Below are 20,190 nucleotides of genomic sequence, written 5' to 3' on the forward strand. Positions count from 1 at the left end.
TGTTGACATCTTTGTAACCAAATAGATGTCACCCTTAATTATTGGTGTTCCTCAGAGACACGTGGAACACGATTTAAAGAATATTTTGGACGTTTTGAAGTGGGGTTCAGTGGAAACGTCATAAACAATCAATATCTTATTTGTTGTAGCCATTTGACAAGACTGATGAGCTGACAGCTAGTCCGGACACGGCAAAAACCTAAAATAATTGCTACCGTCTTAAAATGGCTCCAGTCTAAAAAAAATCTAAGCAGTTCAGGTGAGCGCTAATTCAAAGACCTTTACACCATCATCTGTACTGAATACAAGTTTGGCTACTTGGAACTTTGTGGTTATTTGCAAATGCAAATAGCTGCACCAGCAGCTAGATGTAGCACTTCCAGCGCAGCCTCTGGCACTTTTGGTAAGAATTTCATCATATTTCTGCCGAAATGCTCATGTAATGTGAAACTGCCAGAGGTGTAAAAGTTTACACCACTGCCAGTTTCACTGGGTTCACTCGGACAAGTCGTTATGAGTTTCTCAAGAGCGGTCTTCAAAAACTTCTCAGCAGTTCATATAATTACTATTAGTTAAACTTTCACAGTGTTGTCACTTTTGCATTACGTGGTAATTTTGTCTGAAATACTAGGAACTGCCTAAGAAAAGTGCCCCAGGTTCCACTGAAAGTGTTACAGCTATTAGCAGCTACTTCTACCTGGGCTTACAACCAACCACAGATGTAGATATATGCATGAAGGGAAACTGACAGCAGTGTGAAGGTTAATAAAATAGGGCTCACTTGAAGAGGAAAGACATTTTAAGGACTAGAGCTGTTTTAGAAGACAGCATTTTACTTTGGTTATAACTGTGTTTGAACCAGCCATTAGCTCATTAGTCCTTATGGACCTAAACTCTATTTCTCCAGACTGAGGCTGTTCAAAGGGTTTTCTACAACTGGTAAGATATTAATCGTTTATAACTTTTACACGGAACATCACTTCAAGACTGCTGAAATATTCCTTTCAGCTGCTTTTAAATAAATAAATGCCTGACTAGGAGCTGTTACTGTGGAGATAGAAAGCAGCTCATTAGCAACAATGATCTGGATGTTCCGGACAGATAAAATCCCAGACTGGAAAGTGCTGGAATAACAATGACACAAAAACTTCTGGAAGTGCATAAACAGGATCAAATACTTGATGCCGGCGAATGCAAACCAAATCCAAAGGTTAGATATTCATAGTACACTCACAGTAGCCAAAATAATATGTTTGTTGTTCTTTTTTTTTAAAGACAGCAGAAAAATGAAAGCCTTTGATATATAAGGAAATATAAATACAGCAGTGGTGATTACTTCAGTGTACAATTACTGCAATCCCCAACCTTCCTTTCTCTAAAGCTTCTTTCCCAGTCCGTTATGCAACCACCCCAATCCCCTTCGTTCTTTCAGATGCATTTAAAGGGCAGCAGCAGTGCTGCATAGTAGGAAGGAACACTGAGGTGGAAACACACACACACACACACACACACACACACATACACAGATCCTCTTGGGAAATATTCCAATGCACAGATGAGCTCCAAACTGCTCCTAAAGAAAAATAATGTCTAAAATCACTCCTGTGTCCCAATAAGATGTGGCTTAATGTTAGATAAACATCCTGAATAAAACTGAGTCTATAATATTTCTGTGATGAAAATAAAACTGACTCGTGTTTATTTTGACAAAAGTAGAAAGTAACCATAACTGAACAAACCTGCTAATCTCCTGCCAGTAGACTTCCTTAATTCTGATTGATGATCTGAAACAGCTACAACAACGCAGTGTGGAGCTTCACGGCTGTGGTACGCAGACAAGCCTCAGACATGGAAACCCCTCACATGATTGTTTTAATCATGCCTGACCGGATGAGTCATGAGGACCTGAGCTCTGCACTTCTGTCAGAGTGGCAGTCAGCATGTCCCGACAGACTGTCATCCGTGTCTGACGTGCACAAAACTCGTCACTTCTTCTTCATGACGGCCCGTCTCAAAGAGTGGACCAGTTTGCATCCAAACTGCTTATTGATGGCGTCTGTCCTCACCTTCACTGTCAGCTTTCCTGCTCTCGTGTTGATGGTGAAGATACGCAAAATGTCCAAAATCTACATCATCGTGTATGATATAATCACGTTTTTTAAAGATTGAATTGTGCTTTTTGCCACTTTCCTTTTTTGAATTCAATTCATATTAGTTCATTTATATATTCACAACAAAAGTCATCTCTGGGCGCTATACAAAAGAAAAAACAAGATCATATCATAAGTCCAATTCAGATCCAAATTCTGATCTAGTTGCAGAACCATATCACTTTTTGTGAACAAAAAGATCTGCAGTTCCACAGCCTAAATGATTGACATCATCCTATGTGGGACACTTTCATGTCCTGTAACAAGAAAAAGTGGTCCTTTTAATGTAATTATTTATAAAATGTTGACAATGTTTACAATACGGCTAAATAAATCAAAATAAATGAGTTCCCTGCTCTATTTAAACAACAGACTTTAAACAACTTTGGGATTCTGTGGCAATGTTATAAACAAAACCTGCTACTTGTGTGTGTGAATAACTACATAATTTTATGTAAAGAAATGTGAAATTAAGAATGGTGAAAAGTTTTAATAAAATAGCCCTCGCCTATTAATTTCTGGAGGTTGGAGCCGTTTTAAGACAGCAGCAACCCACCGTGGTCTTAGCTGCATTCAGACTGGTTATAAGCCCATCAGTCCCGTCAGACGTAAACTCTGTTTCTCCAAACTGAGGCTGTTCAAGGAGCTGTGTACAACAGGTAAGACATGAACTGTTCATAACATTTCCTCAGAACACCACTTCTAAATGCCTGACCTATCCCTGTAAAACCAGTCTATAAAACCCTGAAATATCTGCTTCTTTGCATTTGCACCTTTGTTGCACTAATATTTAAATAACAGCAGGCAAAAACAAATGTTTGAAGGTATAACAAAACAGAACAAATGGTAAAGCTGACTCACACTGATATTACATACAGTTATTTGCATTCATTATCATACCCTGAAGGATTTCCTGTGTGTTAAATTAATATCGAATGAGCTGCGAATAGTAACTATTTAAATTAGAAGACTCATTTCTTGTCTTTGAAAGGCCTCAAAATGCTCAGTCTTGTGTTTATTTATGAGACCAGTCCTCTAATTAAAAAGTAAATCTGTCTTCTGTTAGATATAAAGATTTTTTTTCGAAATGAAAACAGATTTATTAGATAGTCCATGTTGTAATCCATGAATAATACATAAAAACAAAGGGGATAAGCAGGTAGTCAGAGCTGTGAGTCACTGAGTGTTTTGCAGGATGAACTCTCATGTGTCCATTCCATTCATTTCTTTCTCCTCGGTCACAGATGGACGTCTCTGCTCTGTCACACAGGAAACTGTTGTCTTCAGCCTCCATCCGTGGATTTTGTTCGCTGCAGAATAACACGTCTCTCTTTTTTCCTCATATCTTTAGCACAATAGAGCAGGGTGAATCATACAACTTTAGTTGCTAAACATTTTTTGCAGTAATTATTTTAATGTATTTTATTCTCTCCAAATTAGGAATCATTGCTACATTAAGCTACAGTAGAAGAGACTATTTTGTGCTTTAAACTGTATACTGCAACACTTATGAGAAATCATTTTTTATGCAGAGAATTGAATTTAGATGAACCTACGACCTCCCCAGGGTGTACCCCGCCTCCCACATGGTGGAGCTGGAGATAGGCACCAGCTCCACCATGAATCTGAATGGAACAAGCAGGTATAGAAAATGAATGTAGGAACATTCATGTGCTCTTAAAACTATAAATATGACAACAGGAATCTAAGTCTTATGATCTGTGCTTTTTCAATGTCATTTTATCCATTTCTTTGGTTTATTTCTTGTGGTTTTATGATTATTTTCTGTGTTTTCCTTGTGTAAAGTTGTTCCCCAGTGTTTCTTATGCCATCAGTGCTTTTCCTCAGTCAGTCCTGCTTCTCAGTCCTCCTCTCACGCGTGTTCCCTATAATCATCAGGCTCAGTTGCAGTCACTTACCTCATCAGTCCCAGCCCACTTATTCTCCCAGTCCTCAGTCTGGCATACTGGTATGTGTTCCTTGCCTGGTTCTTCTGTGTGCTTTGTGATTTTTGCTTTTTATGTTATGCATTTGCTGCCTCGTCAGCCATTTACTTTGTACCTCAGTTTGTGCATTTTTAGTTGCCATGTCAGCTTTTTGGTTTTTGTTTATTAAAACAGCCATTTTAACCGAGTCTTCACATAAGCCTGCCCACTTGGATCCTATCAAAAACCTGATACTAAGGTTGAACTCAATTTTATAGTGTTAGCTCTTCATCTACACCAGGGGTGGGCAACCCTGCTCCTCGAGTTCCACCATCCTGCATGTTTTACTTGTTTCTCTGCTCCAACACACCTGATTTGAATCAATGGGTGATTAACAGGCTTCTGCAGAACAAGAAGAGGTGATTTAACCACTGAATCAGGTGTGTTGGAGCAGAGAAACAAGTAAAACATGCAGGATAGTGGCCCTCAAGGACCAGGGTTGCCCACCCCTGGTCTATACTAACCCCTGGCCCTTAATTTAAAGTCACAAAGCACAGTGGGTAAAATATTCTTCTATGAAATGGGACACTTCTTCTAGAAACCAGTACATTATTAGTTGTTGTCACGTTTTTATGTGAACTAACGTGACATTAAGATGTCCAGAAATGGTTTGTATGGTTTTTATTCTTGTTAAGGATGATTAACTGTGATACTAAACCAAAACACAGCTGCATTGATCAGACTAGACATTACAGTGATTCTTGTGTCAATAAAATATTTTTAACATAGAAAAAAAATTAAATTTGTGATTTTTTTTTTTGTTTTCTTCTTTCAAAGTCTACATTTATGATTTCTTCTGATGGAGTACAGTTTTAAAATGAAGACAGGCAGATTTGGACCAATTTTTTAAAATCACTATCTATCATATAAGCATGTTGTATAAACCCGGACATTCGGGGCTGTGGCCTCAGATGTTTTCTGTCATAAGGAAATTTCCTGAGCAGGTGTCAAAATACAGCTCTAGCATTTCCAAAAACTAAACGGAGAAGGGTTCAAGATGTGTTTAAGATACCTGCAATGACTCTGCAACTATTCTGAGAGAAAATTTGTTGCACAGATATTTTGAACCTGAAATTTAAGCGACAACACTGTGAGCCTCTGTGACTCACATGAGGGAACTGATCTCCTGCAAACATTTCAAGACATTTTGGAGACATTTTATAAAAAAAAAAAATCCATTTCAACTGTACTGTGTGCTGTGTAATTAATACACATCTGATGTGACCTCATGACCTCACATCTACAACAATGATGATGATGATGATGATGATGATGATGATGATGATGATGATGATAATAATGATAAGGACCCACCTCTTTGGCACTCTTGATCTTCTCCAGGAACGTCCGAAGCTCTCTGGTTTCCGTATAAAGCGCTCGACAAACTGCCTGGTAGTGACTCGGAGCATCTGATCGACTGGGTAGGTGAACAGTGCAAAGCTGCAGAGGAGAAAAGGAGGCGCGCTGGGTACACGGTTCATGCGGTAGCATTTCATTACATCAAGACAGACCGGAGAAGAAGGTGACAAGCTTACTGCATTCACTTCGTTTTGTTTAGGATGTTTTAAGGTTATGCTAATGGAAGTGCCAAAAAATAATCATACTCGTATATTATTTATTCATTTTTTGCTTAAAAAAATATGTAGGTTAATGTCAAACAAGCCATCATGTTTGCTCAGGTAACCAGCAGCAGAAAGTGGAGCATGTTGCATGTGTTTGGACTTCAGGTAACATTTTAATATGGAAAAAAAATGCATTCCCTATTTCAATTTTATTGCTATACATGGAATTAGACTGTATGTCTCACAGCTGGATCAGACAGACAACAGCACACTACACGCAGTATAATACATTATAATACTGTTTAACAAAAACTAAGTTAAAATGCAGAATCAGTGAGTTCACTCCATGATTCAACAGCTTAAAAAACCACTTTTAGCAGCAACAGCTAGCTGTCCACTGATTGACTTCATGCTGTCCTCTGATTATTGAAATTTAGTTTTGGCTCAATTTTCTTTATGTTTTATTTTCGATCATTTTGCAGGTATTATTTTATGCACAGCATAAACAAAAAAAAATGCCTGCAGCTGTTTACCCTCAGACCTTTGAATCAGGCCGAGGTCCAGACTTTGACTGGCATTGCAACATCTGAGTTCTTTTCTTTTTTAGTCATTCTGTTGTAGATTTGCTCTCTGTGTACTTGAGATTTTTTCCAGTTTATGTCCGATTTCTGTTGGTTTGAAGTGAGGGGTTTGTTTTAGTTTTTTTTAAAGATTGTGTTTCATTTTTACCTTAAGTGCTTTTGTGCAACATGGCCAAATATCTCCAGTTTAGGCTTCTTCGTTCACAGGAAATTGGTCCAGATACCTTGTGGTTTTGTTTGGATGCAACTCTGCAAACCTGAGACTGTGTTTTGTTTTTAGAGAGAAAAAAACTTTTATCCAACAACAGTTCAAAATCACTTCTACTTGTTCAAACTTTAAAATCCAACTTCTGAGGCCTGTAGGGTCTGAGATGGAGCTTTTTAGAGTTTTCCTGAGCATTGCACGATCTGACAAGGAATACTACCACTGTTGGGAAGATTGGTAACCATCTTGCCACTGATTTTTCTCACTGTAGAATGATTGAAAAAAATACTTTTAACCTTTACCAAATGTGTGGGTGGCAGTAAGTTAGCACACACACACATTAACGTGTATTAATCACTACATTTGACCTGCAGCACCTGGATGATACTGACACTCTGAACCTTTATGGAAGCAGTAAAATGGATTTAGTTTATCAAACAATGCAGCTGTAAGTTGGCTTAGTCTTTGTTAAATAAACACACACACAGATTGTGATGATAAAATGTGTCCCACTTTCTCTCAGAGAAACAGAAGGTGCATTTGGTTAATGCTCAGCATGCTGTAGGCATCTATATTTCTGGACTAAGAGAATAATGGAACATAAACGCTTAAACGTGTTTCATTTTTATGAATACACATTACCAGGTTAAATTATTACCCTAACAAATCAATGCATTAGTCAAACCGAATATTACATGAGTTTTAAAGCAGTTCACAGTGTCACCAAAGGTCAGTCCATACAGAAGGACAAAAGGAAGAGTGAGGGAGCACAGAAGGCAAGTGCTTTAAAAAGAAAAAACTACAGAAGCAACAATTTACCCTGACAGCTGGCCAGCAGTGGGGTCAGCCAGCCCTCCACACATCTCTGTGATGGGCAGTGTTGTTGTCGTTGTGTGTGTGTGTAACTGTGTGTGTTGGTGCATCTACTGGGTCATTATGTGAACAGTATGAGGTCATGTAAGGACTGAGACAGTGACTCTGACAGCAGCGATACATGGCTCGGTGATTCGGAGGCAGGCTGCAGGACAGTGGTTGTAATATGGTGTTTTTTTTCTCCCCACAGACAGACACACTTCCAGAACAGTTAGCTCCTCTGACTAAAGCTTTTTCTGTAACCACCATGAAGATTAAAACAGTAGATTTACTTTAGGGAAAGAAAAATCCTTATTTTCACATGTTATCTTTCCACGATTTAAATGTCTAATGCATAATTTACAATGAATAAAATCCAATAAAGTAACTAGTAACTCAAAATATCTCTACTTCAACAACCATTTATATGTCGACAAATTATTAAGTTCTACAAAATACGTAATAATATCTCTTTATCATAGTTTGCTACAAATAATTATAGGAATTTACAGGATTTTTTTGCAGTAGCTTGGTGGTTAGTGCCACGATCTTGTGATCCTGAGGCTGCAGGTTTGAGCCCAGGTTGTGACAGGAAGGGCATCTGGCGTAAAACAATTGGCAAATCTTTTGTGCGAGTTTGCTAGCTGTGGCGACCCCTGAAGACGGGAGCAGCCGAAAGAACATTTTTATACATCTAAACTACCAAAAGAAAAGCAAAGATTTACAAATGTTTTTAACCAGCCTTATGAACTGTTGACCAGCTAATTATGTAAGTTTGGTAAGTGGAGTGCAGTCCTGATGTAGGTTGGACACCGCCCACGTCTTCGTCTTTGTGGCGTTCACAGACAAGAGCGTAAAGTATAATCATGGGGAAGAGGCTGTCTGGTTTGGGAACCTTAAGGTTTCATCTTTGAATTTTGCAGATAATGCAGTTCTGTTGGCGCCATGACCTTCAGCATGCACTGGGATGGAAGCAGGGAGGATGGGAATCAGCTCCTCTAAGTCTGAGGCCATGGTTCTCAGCTGGAAAAGGTGCAACGCTCCCTTCAGCTGGAGGAGTTCATCCAGTCCGATCCATCAGTACATCTTAGTGATAATGTCTTTTATTGTAAATATGTTTCTGATGCGATCCTAAACACTAACACCACCACAAAACCAAACAATCCACAGTGGTTCATTTAAATGTTTTAAGACTCCCTTTGCTACGTACCTTGAGGATATCTCTGTAGCTGTGAACTCCGGAGATATTATCAGGGTCATCCTCTGCCTCCTCCTCTTCCTCTGTGGCCTCATAACCTTCATCGGGGCAAGCGTCCTTTTCTGCCTCGGCCATATTTGTCATGAGATCAATGAGGCGCTCCAGAGGAGGACTCAGTTCCCGCTCCTCGTTCTCCTTCAGGCCATAGTCCAGAGCTTTGTAGATCATGATGCCCAGAGACTCGATGACCTGCAGAAACAGAAGCAACAAGATTAGGTTATATACTTTATCCAGCTCCAATCAACATGTACTGGTTGTGTTTGTTAAATATCATACTATCTGTTCAGCATGCACCAGGCTTTGTCAATCTACCTCGTGCTAAAAACAAAACATTTGTCTTTATGTTATGGTATAAGTTCTGTTTCTGTGCCAAGCCTCACCTTAACTTCTGCAATGACTTCATGACTTTTTGTCAAAAAAACAAAAACACTCCATCCACTTTGCTGGACAGGTGCAGGTACAGATAGACACTGTTTCAGATGAGTTATAAGAGTCTAACCATGAGAGCAAATAACCTGGTGTTAAACTTGTGGATAACTGAGCATCTTTAAAGGAGAGAAACCATCACTGCACTATTTACACCTTAGTGCTGAATTTTAAGAACAGTTTATGGTTTCTAAATATTCAGAACAAATGGATAAAAAAAAATCCAAAATTTGTTTAAAGCCTGTTTTATTTTGCTTGTATCATAATCTTAAAAAAACAATCAACAGTCAGAAAATAATCCCTTGAATTGTGTTTTTTTTTTAAGTTCTCCAAAGTAAACTATTGATTTTTCAGACCAACACAATGATCAGTAACTGAACCATAAATTTGTCAATAAAAAATCTGGATCACCATTCAAATTTAGTGAGTTGGGCTTTTTTTGTGACAACCTCAGCATTTCCTGAACATTTTATCCAAATCTGATCATTAGTTTTTAAATAATCTTGATAACAGACGGACCCTACCAAAAACATAACCAGGTAACAACTGACACAAAAACTGACCACTGGAGGGAAATGTAACTTGTAATTATTACAGTTTTGCAATCTAAAGCTCTCTCTTTCTAAGAGTTGCAACAATACCACTTATATTTCTATAGTTATCACTATGGCAATAGTAAAACAATATTAAACTCTTTAGCAGACATTGTCTTCATCAATAAGCTTGTTTTCATAACATTGTCAGATATTCTGACTCCAAGCAGGGACACTGAAACATTGACTGGTATTCAAACTAAATACTGCTTTATTCTACATGATCCTCCCTGTCAACAATAAATGAAGAATTTAAATGAATATGAGTGAGATTTGGATACAGGCACAAAGATAAAGGGTTAAAACTCCAATTATTGTGAACAAACATCATGATCATGTATGCTTCTTTGCATGGAGGTGAAAAACCTGCCTATAGCTGATATTTGCCTTTTGTTATTTCTTTCTGCAGAAAAAAAAAATCCTTCACAGCCTTTATCTGTCTCTGTCTCTGTCTCTGCAGGGAGCAGGCATCACAACAATAACTTTGGCACAAAATAACAGACTTAGTTTGGTAGAAAACCATATCTTTCTGGCTTACGTTGACCCTGATTTTGAGTTAAAAGTTAAGGCACAAGAATTGCTGCTTTGTACTCATGGGAAAACAGAAGAAATGAAAATTATTACATTATTCATAAATAAATGTAGCTTTAATGTTGTAATCTGTATGAATCTGTGAGCTTTAAAATATAAAAAAGGGAAAAGGCAGGACTTCTATCACTGAGTTGTGCTGCAGCTAGAATCAGCATCTAATAATCAGAATTTGTATCTCAATATGCTGTTATTGTTGTCAATTCATTACGACCACTTTTGAGCTGCTTGAATGACATTAAAATTAGGTTGAAACTGAACTTAAATGAAAGTAAGTAAACCTGAGGTCTTCAGGTTTGGTACTTCTTTTAACAATCTTGGCCCTCTGGCTGCATACAGCCGCTCTGCTGTCAGGAATCTGGGTGTTATTTTTGATAGTGCTTTTAAATCAGAAAAACAGATAAATGCAGTCGTGAAGTCAAGTTTTTTCCAACTAAGACTCATTGCCAAGGTGAAGTCATATCTCCAGACCAACGACCTTGAAAAAGTGGTTCATGCTTTTATTATCTCTCGGTTGGATTATTGTAACGCTTTGTATGTTGGACTAGATAAATCATCTCTGCATCGCTTACAAACTGTCCAGAACGCAGCTGTTCGTCTTACTAAAAAACATGAACACTTATGTCCAGTTCTGCCTTCACTGCATTGCCTTTCTGTTTGTTTTACAATTTATTTTAAGATTTTATTGCTTGCCTTTAAGGTTATAAAAGGTCTGGCCCCATCATACCTATGGGATCTCCTTAACATCCACATTCCAGTAAGAGCTTCGGTCAACCAACCAGCTTCTCTTAGATGTTCCTAGATCCAGATTATAATTCAGAGGTGATCGGGCTTTTGCGGTTTCTGCTCCCAACCTATGGAATGGTTTCCCTTTTCATATTCAGGCAGCTGAGAGGGACCACTGATTTACCACAGCACCATCTCAATATGTTGTAACAGATTAGTACATTGTCAAGTCAAACATAAATAAGAAAAGGTACAGAGTTTTCTGCAATATAGGCCACACTGGATTGTAAGACGCACTGTCAATAAATGGTCCATTTCAAACTTTTGTTATATATAAAGCGCACCTTCGTGCACCTCCCAATTTTTGTAATTTCAAAATGGACGATTTCGCTGCTCTAGCGGAGCTGGTTCGCCTGTATCAGCATTTATATGACCCCTCTATGAGAGATCACAAAGATAATCAAACGATTTAAAACTCACAGAAGGATACTCCACCGATGTAAGTGTCAAGTAGAAACGCCTCCACCACTCGCTCAGGTCCGAGCGCTGTACGCGGAGCCCTGCGCGACTATAACTGAGCCTTAATGCTGCAAGCGGTGCAGCTTTGTAGTTTACCAAAGTCGTACTAAAACATTACGACTTCTTACATATATAAGGCGCTCCTGAGTATAAGACACACTGTCATTTTTTAGTCCGGAAAATACGGTAATGATGTTTTTGATTAACGTACCTTTTGGAGAAGTATTACAACATTAATGTGTGTAATGAAGGATTATGGTGACCTTAATAAGTCCATACAATCAAAATGTGTAGACATTAATTTTTAAACCAATGTCTACAAATTTTATTCTTCAGACACTTGGAAGACATCATTTAATGCTAAAATATATCCAATAACTGAATCAAAACACAGACAAAACATTTGAATTCATAAGTGAGTTTCTGTTAGCATTACTGCTGTGATATGTTGTCAAACACAAAATACTATTAATTAATTAATTAATCACAAAATCAATTCAGATAGATTTGAGGACAGATGTAACTTTTCCTGTTTATTATTCAAAATAAGATAAATTCATAAGAAGACCCCATCATTCTGAAAGCACTGGAAGTCTCATTTGCCACAAACTCTATGTCACAAAGTAACACAAACATGTACGCATGTAATGTGCTAAAACGTTATTAAAGTGTTAAAGTGTTATTTGTCAGTCTGAGGGCGGACCCATGTAGGTCAGGAGTTTGTGAGTGTGATTTCAGCAGTCTGTCCTGGAATTGGAGAGTCACGGTGGATAAAGCCAGCATTGCCAGGGAAGACAAAGGACAAGAGTGGGAAATCACAGAGGGGATTATTCTGCAACCCTGAGCACTTGGGAAAGACCGTGTTAGAGAGAGACGGCACATAAACCACTGGGAGGCATGTCACTGGGAGAACCGGAATGGGAAAAGTGAGGAGTGAAGGGGGGGGGACAGAGATCAGAGTGGTTTTATACCAGGAGACAGGTTTAAATAAACAGTGGAGATAGGACAAGAGGTCAAAAAGGAAAGACAAGAAGACAAAAAAATCACATCATGTGTGTGTGAGTGTGTTTGTGTGAATGTCAAAGGCAGATTGAGACATGGGGTTCTTGCCGTATTTAAGAGATGTGTGCTCCTTGTGCCTAATAGTTGCAAAAACTAAGTTTCCTCAACGCGAACGGCTAAAATGACCAATGTGTCTGAGCTCCACCCTGCACCAACCGTTAGCACACATAAACCTGCGAGGTTTCATGAAGCTACAGTCTGAGGCTACGGACACTGTGTGTAGTTAACATTTAAAACAGTCACAGCTCAAGTCTTCGAAAGATTAATCAAGGGTTAGGATTTGATCTGCTACAAGAGATGAAACAGGAAAAAGAAAAGTGCAGCAGATGAGTCTGACAAATCTTCTGCTTTCATTTGTTTTATTCATATTAAGCCCTGAAGAGGTTTATTTTGAAATCTTCTAATAGCGTGACTGCTGATTTACTATTAACACTTGCAGGTTTTATTTTTCTATTCATTTTTCCCAATCTACAAACTTCTGCAGGCTTTGTGCTTGTTCAGCCAATCATTTATCAAAACATCCAGCTCAATCAGGAGGTGGGTGAGGGGATCTTTTGGTTTTTGTAACTTTTATACTTTTAATATTTTCCTCTGAGAGTTCTTAGATTCCTTCAAATACATTGTTCCTATTAAGATTTGTGTCAGCATGCTTCTTTTAGCTTTTAGCTGGTGTTCAGCAGTCCTGCAGCACTCCACATTCACACCGCATTTTTGCAGAAAATATAATAACTCATTTGTATTTGTTATCTGGGCTGTGCTTTATTACAGAGAGAACACTTTGATCCCCCTTAAAGTTTGCAAAGAAATTAACCAGTTAGCATTTAGCTCATTTATTAGCAAGCACTTTGTAATTTAAAACTTAACTATTAAGACGTTTGTCCACAAAATGCCTGCACTATTCATGAAAACAACCTTCCTACTGTTGGCACATTTGAACTTTCATCATACTTCTGCCTTTATAACAAAATCCTCAAATAGTTTTCAGCTCTTTTAAAAGCACCCTTTTGATTTAAAAGTTTGTACTTCTCTATTAAAATCCTGCAGAATTTTATTTTATTGTTTCACGCATAAAATCAGAAGTTAGGGAGGCTCCACACTAACCCAGGAAAGCTCAGTCCGCAGCTCTGAAGACGAGCTGCTCACCAACACAGATTAGCTCTGCTGAAATTAGTGTGGCTACAGGATGATTCATCAAAACACTTACTGTAGAAAAGACATTGAGTAACTCTGCAGTACAAATAAAATAGATTTCATATTTGTATTATGTAGCTAACATAAAGTGCAAGGCATAATCCTAAAAATAAACTGTCACAATCTAAAACAGTGGTGTCCAGTCCAGGTCCTGGAGAGCCAATGTCTTATAAGTTTTAGTTGTTTCTCTGCTCTTCAGCAGGTCTTCAAGCTCTGCAGATCCTGGTAATCACTCAGTCATTCAGATCAGGTGTGTTGGAGCAGACAAACACCTAAAACATGCAGGATCCTGGCCCTCCAGGACCAGGATTGGACACCACTGATCTAAAGGATCTTGCCTTTGGCTATGTGAAAATATTATTTCTTCCGATATATTAAGTGATGTTTTTATGACCTTTGTTACTGACTCTGTGATCATTTCTGTTCAGTGTTTAGTCTTTGTCTTGATTTTGTTGTTTTGTCCTCTGTTCACGACTTCCCGTTTGTTGCTCTGCTCACTTTTTGTTAAATGTCACTCAGGTGTTGTTCACTCATTGTTAGTATATTTTTTCTACCTGGTTTTCTTCATTCACTACCAGCTCAGAGCCATTGTGTCTGTTTAGAGCATTTGTCTTCACCGTCAATTGGTTTTACAGTTTTGGCCTCTGGTCCTTATCGCTCGCTGCAGAAAGGCAAAGGTGGATGATAATGTTTTGCCTGTGACTGTGTGTGTGTGTGTGTGTGTGTTGGTTGACAGGGGGAAGGTTCTGTCATGTTATCAAAATATCTCATGAACAACTGAATAGATTTTAATAAAATTCCCATAAGGTAATTACTGGATGTACATCTACAACTTATAAACGTTTAAAGTTACCCTAATTCAAGATGGCTGCCACAGCTAAGCAACTTTAGCAAATGCCAAAATTGCTATAACTCTGTCAGTTTTACAGATATTGAGCTAAAATTTTGTGTGGCAGTAGCTGAGAGTTTTGTAAAAACGTATCAAAATGATCGAGTTATTTATTTTATTTTTTTTACAAAAAAATGACAAAGTTAAAAAAAGATCAGTTATGTGTTATCTTTTTTGTCTTTGTGATGCAGCACCATTTACCTGCAAAATTAAACAAAATTATTCATAACATTCTCTCAAAGTCTAACACAGAGTGAGCTTCCTTAAAACACAAAATTATGTGTAAGAGAAAAAATTGCTGTTTTCATTTTCACACTTCTGTTTTATATCATATAGGCATAAATGGGTGAAACATAATGACACAGCAGTCACACAGGTTTACAGATGACCAACCCAGACATTTTGAACTAGAATAATAATATTATTATACCAAAAAAGGGACTTTAAACTAGCTGCAGGATTTATGGGTGTTCCTGGTGCTTAAACCAAACAGATCTCTGTTTTACTTTAAAATCTCCCTGACTGGTTCCCAGGCTTTCAAGCGGAATGATGGGATGGAAGGGAGGAAAGGGGTGAGGGAAGAAAGTAAAAACAAGAAGAGGGAGAAGAAAAAAATGGGGTGAGGATGTCAACCAAAGGGGGATTTGGTGTGACTGCAGATTAGCAGCAGGTGCCATCATGCTAAGAAAGAACCAGATCAAACAGCTGGTTTCAGTCTCACAACTTCTGTGACGGAGAGGAAGAAGTTGGTCAGATCAACAACAACAACAACAACAACAACAAAAGCATTAAAACGTATATTGCATTGGGTCAACCCAACTCAAGATGGCTGCCTCTGCCATCTGACCCTAAAACAGAAAAATGACTATAACTCTTAGAGATATTGAGCTAAACTTTGATGTGGCTGTAGCTGAGTGTCACTCACAACATACCGTATACGCCAAGTGCACTCGCTGATTTATTGTTGGAGTCAACCCTGTCTGTCTGTTAGCAAAATATCTCATGAACCACTAGATGGATTTTAATCAAACTTTCAGAAAGTAATCACTGAATGTACATCTACAAATGGTTAACCTTTGGAGTCAACCCAATTCAAGCTGGCTGCTACAATTAAACATTAGCCAAGACAAAAAATGGCTATAACTTTGTTAATTTTGCAGCTATTGAGTTAAAGTGCAGGGTGACAGTAGCTGGGAGTCATTTCAAACACATACTCTGAGCGTGACATCCCACGATGTTGCAAGAGATCGCTCATAAAATTATCACCAATGACCAAAACAGCTACACTTCCTGTCATTTTTCATTATAAGATGAGTTGAGTTTAAAACTCTGGCATGAAAGGGGTCTGATTTCCAATCAGCTGGTCAGGATCCTTTTAAACTCTTTTTATGGGTGCACATGATGCAGTCCAGCTCTGTAAATTATAGGAAGGGTGTTGGATGGATGAAGAACTGGACAAAACCACAGCATTAAAAAAACAACACTAAAGAGGAAAGTAACACCTGAAAGCATTCAGATTTGTGGGTTTGTGGGTTTGGAGTGTCCCACACCAACAATAAGAAGCATCCGCTCCAGTCTTCCTGGCATCACATCATTGGAACACCCATCCTGGGTTTGACAGAGTATAAATGTGTGAGAAGACGTGTTTAAAAATGGTTTCATTAAATAATCTACAGACATTTTTTTATGTTGTGCAAATATGTCTTTTAAAAAGTTAGAAATGTGCAATCTACGAAAGCCCAACAACAACCTTTTCTTTTTGTTCCAGTACTTTTCCCACAGTGTTAAAGGCAATTACTACATTTGAATAGTACGATCTCAACAGTCATACCCATCTGCATGAAAATATTTTCACAATAACACGTCATACACAAGCGTAAGACATTTCCTCTGAGGCACAAACAAATACTCTCAGAGATTCTTCCTCCTGACGCTCGGTCATATGAGTGATCACGGTGGTTTGTTTTTCAAGGACATAGAAGAACAAAAGTTCCTTAAAAATCAAGTTTGTGTGTTTATTGTTACTTTTCTTACTTCTTACATACCTTTATGTTATAAAACATTATTCCATTTTAGAAAAAGCTCAAAACTGCTGACTGAAATTTCTATTTACAATAAAGACTAAATTTGATGTCAGACTCTAATGCTTTTTCATTATGAGGCTAATATTTTCTTCTTTTTTTTTTTTTTTTTTATTGGCCTCCCTTCTCCCCTTACAGCCATCCTCTCCACACCATTATTGAAAACTATTTATTCTAGTGATTATCAAGTGGAGTGTTTATTATATACATATATATATATATACATATATATATATATATACATATATTTATTATTATTATTATTATTATTTTATATTATAATATAGAAAGAAAGAGAAGAGAAAGAAAGACTACAGGCTAATATTTTCAATTGGTGAGAAGTCTGGACTGCAGGCAGGTCTCTTCTAGATTCTTCCACTATGAAGTCATGTTGTTGTAATGATGCAGCATGCAGTTTAGTATCGTCTCTCTGAAATACGCAAGACCTTCCCTGAAAAAAGATGTCATCTGGATGGGAACATATGTTGTTCTAAAACCTGCATATGATGGTGCCTTTCCAGTTAATGCACCCCCATACCATAAGAGAGGCAGGTTTTTTAAACTGTGAGCTGATAACGGGCTGGATGGTCCCGCTCCTCTTTAGTTAGGAGGACATGACGTCTGTGGTTTCCAAACAGAATTTCAAATTTCCGCTTCGTCTGACCGCAGAACAGTTTTCTAGGCATCAAATACTGACATAGTGGCTCAGAGATTTCTTCAGATTCTTGAAATCTTTAGATGATATTCTGAACTTTAGATGATGAGATATTCAAAGTTATCCCAATTTTCCATTGAGGAACATTATTCTAAAATTGTTTCATGATTCTTAGACAAATTTTTTTACAGACTAGTGAACCTCTGCTCATCTTTACTTCTGAGAAATTCAGCTTCTCTAAAATGTTATTTTTATACTCAGTCCTGTTTCTGACCTGTTGACAATTAACCTAATTAGTTGCAAAATGCTCTTCCGTCTGTTTCTTACCTGCAGCACTTTAACAGGCTTTTGTTGCTGCCGTCCCAGCTTTTTTAATTGTGTTGCTGCTATAAAATTCAAACCTCAAACCTTCTATTTTTCCTAAAAAATGATCAATTTCTTCATTTAAACATGTGATATGTTTACTAAGTTCAATTGTGATTAAAATTTGAAAATTATTAAATTATGTTTTTATATAAATTTTACAAATCATCTCAGTTTTTTGGGAAGTTGTACAAATATAACTTATTTTCACTGCAGTGATCACTGCAGAAACAACCATGATGGCTCCGTGAACCCTGCTCCTGCGTGATGAAGAAAACAGCATCATCTGACAGGCTGCATCATTTCCAAGAGCTCCTGCTGTTTGAAGTCATGTGCAGATAATGTGTGTCAGCCATGTGTTCCTGTTCCCCCAGCTCTGGGTTCACTCCACACTGTGCTCCAGCCAAATGCCTTCAAATCTGTCGAGCATCGAGCAGCTCCACCACCTTGTCAGTAGATTTTGTCAGCCTTACTGCCCCAATCTTCATTGTGAGAGCTGATTTCTTGTCTAAAGCTGCTTTGTGGGGATTTGTCTATGCAGCGTCACGTTCACTGCTTCTGCAGCGGACTGTATGTGTGTGTGCCGAAGCTTTTCACACTGTCTATTCGTTATCGCAGCTCCATTACACGTTAGTCTTTATCCAGATCTGCCTGAAAGTTACTGCCCGCTGTCTCAGCTGAACCAAGACATCCTCAAAGGGCAACGTCACAAATATGTTCTGACTGTGGTGATTTGGCTTTTTTCCCTAGGTTTTGTTTGTTTTATTTGGATTTTAGTTCTTTGCTTTTTGTTTTGTCTCATGTTCATGTTCATTTCCACTCTCCCCCAGTCATTCACTTGTCTGTCAGCCACGCCCATCTACACCTGTCCCGACTCAGCAATCATTCCACCTGTTCCCACTCACCTCGTTATCCTCAGTGTTAAAAACCCGGTCACTCTTCCCATATCTCGCTGATCCATTAATGTTTGTTAGATGTTTGTTGTCCTCGCTCTGTGTTTCTGGTTCTAGTCTTTTGAGTTCGGTTCCGTTTATGTATTTAAATTTAGTTTTTGCTTGTTTGCTGCCATGTCAGCTTTTGTTTTCGTTTGTTCATTAGTTCATTAGTTTAATAAATTTGTTCATTTTCTTTACAATGAGTCTGCGCTCTGGGTTCCTCTCCGTCATCGCCACTCGGCATGACACTGACCAAGCCCATTCAGGGGATATAAGTTCATCAAATTCAGGTGATTAAACTGAAGAGTGACTTCTTAGGACATTTAAGGAGGAGAATGCAGGAGGTTCAGTTTAAAGGCGGAGCAGTCCTTGAAGGAGTGCCTGTCGCCCGCTGCCTTTCATGCCAGAGGTCTGAACTAAGACCATCTCATGATGAGAAGGGATGGTTGTAGCTGTTCTGGTCAAACCTTGGAGATGACGTTATGTGACATGTCATGTGATATCGCAAGTCCTTGTGAGATGTGTTAGTGCTGCAACCATCCACTGGTTCATAAGATATTTTGCTAACGTTACAAAAACATTATTACCTTTGCCCTCAGCAATGGGTGATAAGTAGACCAGATAAACAGAGTAATCTGACGTGAACCAAATAGTACCTTTAGAAACCTGAGCAGGTGGTCCTGTTTTTGCCTGAAGTACTTCTGTTTTAACTATAAGGAACCAGTTGTGTGTTGTTGTTAAATCACAAGTTTCTGATTATCTGCAGATCTGCCTGTTTGTGCCTCTGGACTAGTTTGCTCTCTCCTGGTGGATGGATTTGGTCTTCAGAGAAAAGAACTGGTTGAACTTGTGTTTCTAGATCAGTACAGTCAGACCCTCCCACAGATAACACTTCTGTGTGTATACTTTGTGTTTTTATATAATTCCTCCTGCCTTGTTGGCATGAAATTTAAGATGCTGGGAGAATCTAAAAACTTAAGACAAAAATAAAAGATGTTTTAGGCTTCGTATTTGGTTCCAACCTCAGACCTGAAGTTGTTTGATTCATTTATGTTCTGTTGCACATCCGCTATTTGTTTTACTTTGGTGTGTTTAATTTGTTGAATTATTCATTTTATTTTCAAGGTTTTTCTCAAGTTCACAAAGAGGTGGAAAAAAGTCAAAAAGGTAAGCGATTTGTTTCAGCTTCTTGAACGTTTCTTTTTTTCCCTCCCACTTGTTTCCGATGAACTACTGCCCGTCTGGGATAAAAGTCAGTGAGGCTGGTTCTAGGAGGACCAGGGTTGGGTCTGAAGCATCGATCACGTGATTTCAGGGAGGCTGAGGCAAGCCTCGAAGCGCGGCGTCATTGAAATGTGGCCTTCGTGCTCTGTGCGGGATTCGAAGCTTTGGTTCGGTTGGCCCATCACTAGAGGAAACTAACAGGAAACACGCTGAACAAGAGGGATCTCCAAAGAAAAACAAGGGAAAGCAAGCAACACCACAAAAACCTCAGGATCATGACAATGTCTCAGTGCATTTCTATGAGGAATTTTTTTGGGGGGTAAATAAAGATTAATTATCCAAAAA

At 38.3% G+C, this 20,190-nt stretch overlaps 1 protein-coding gene across 4 annotated transcripts in view; it reads right to left on the reverse strand.

Annotated features, from left to right (window-relative positions):
• The window catches only part of spire1b (spire-type actin nucleation factor 1b), a 54,878-nt gene that overhangs the window by 28,927 nt on the left and 5,761 nt on the right, over positions 1 to 20,190 (reverse strand). For all 4 annotated transcript variants that reach the window (XM_017413143.3, XM_017413146.3, XM_017413145.3 and 1 more), the window contains exons 3-4: positions 8,546 to 8,782; positions 5,450 to 5,575 (exon numbers count right to left, since the gene is read on the reverse strand). In XM_017413143.3, coding sequence (XP_017268632.1) covers positions 5,450 to 5,575; positions 8,546 to 8,782 — 363 coding nt within the window. The remainder of the gene's footprint in view (positions 1 to 5,449; positions 5,576 to 8,545; positions 8,783 to 20,190) is intronic.

This window comes from Kryptolebias marmoratus, linkage group LG16 (genome assembly GCF_001649575.2).
Source record: "Kryptolebias marmoratus isolate JLee-2015 linkage group LG16, ASM164957v2, whole genome shotgun sequence".
NCBI classification, from domain to species: domain Eukaryota; kingdom Metazoa; phylum Chordata; class Actinopteri; order Cyprinodontiformes; family Rivulidae; genus Kryptolebias; species Kryptolebias marmoratus.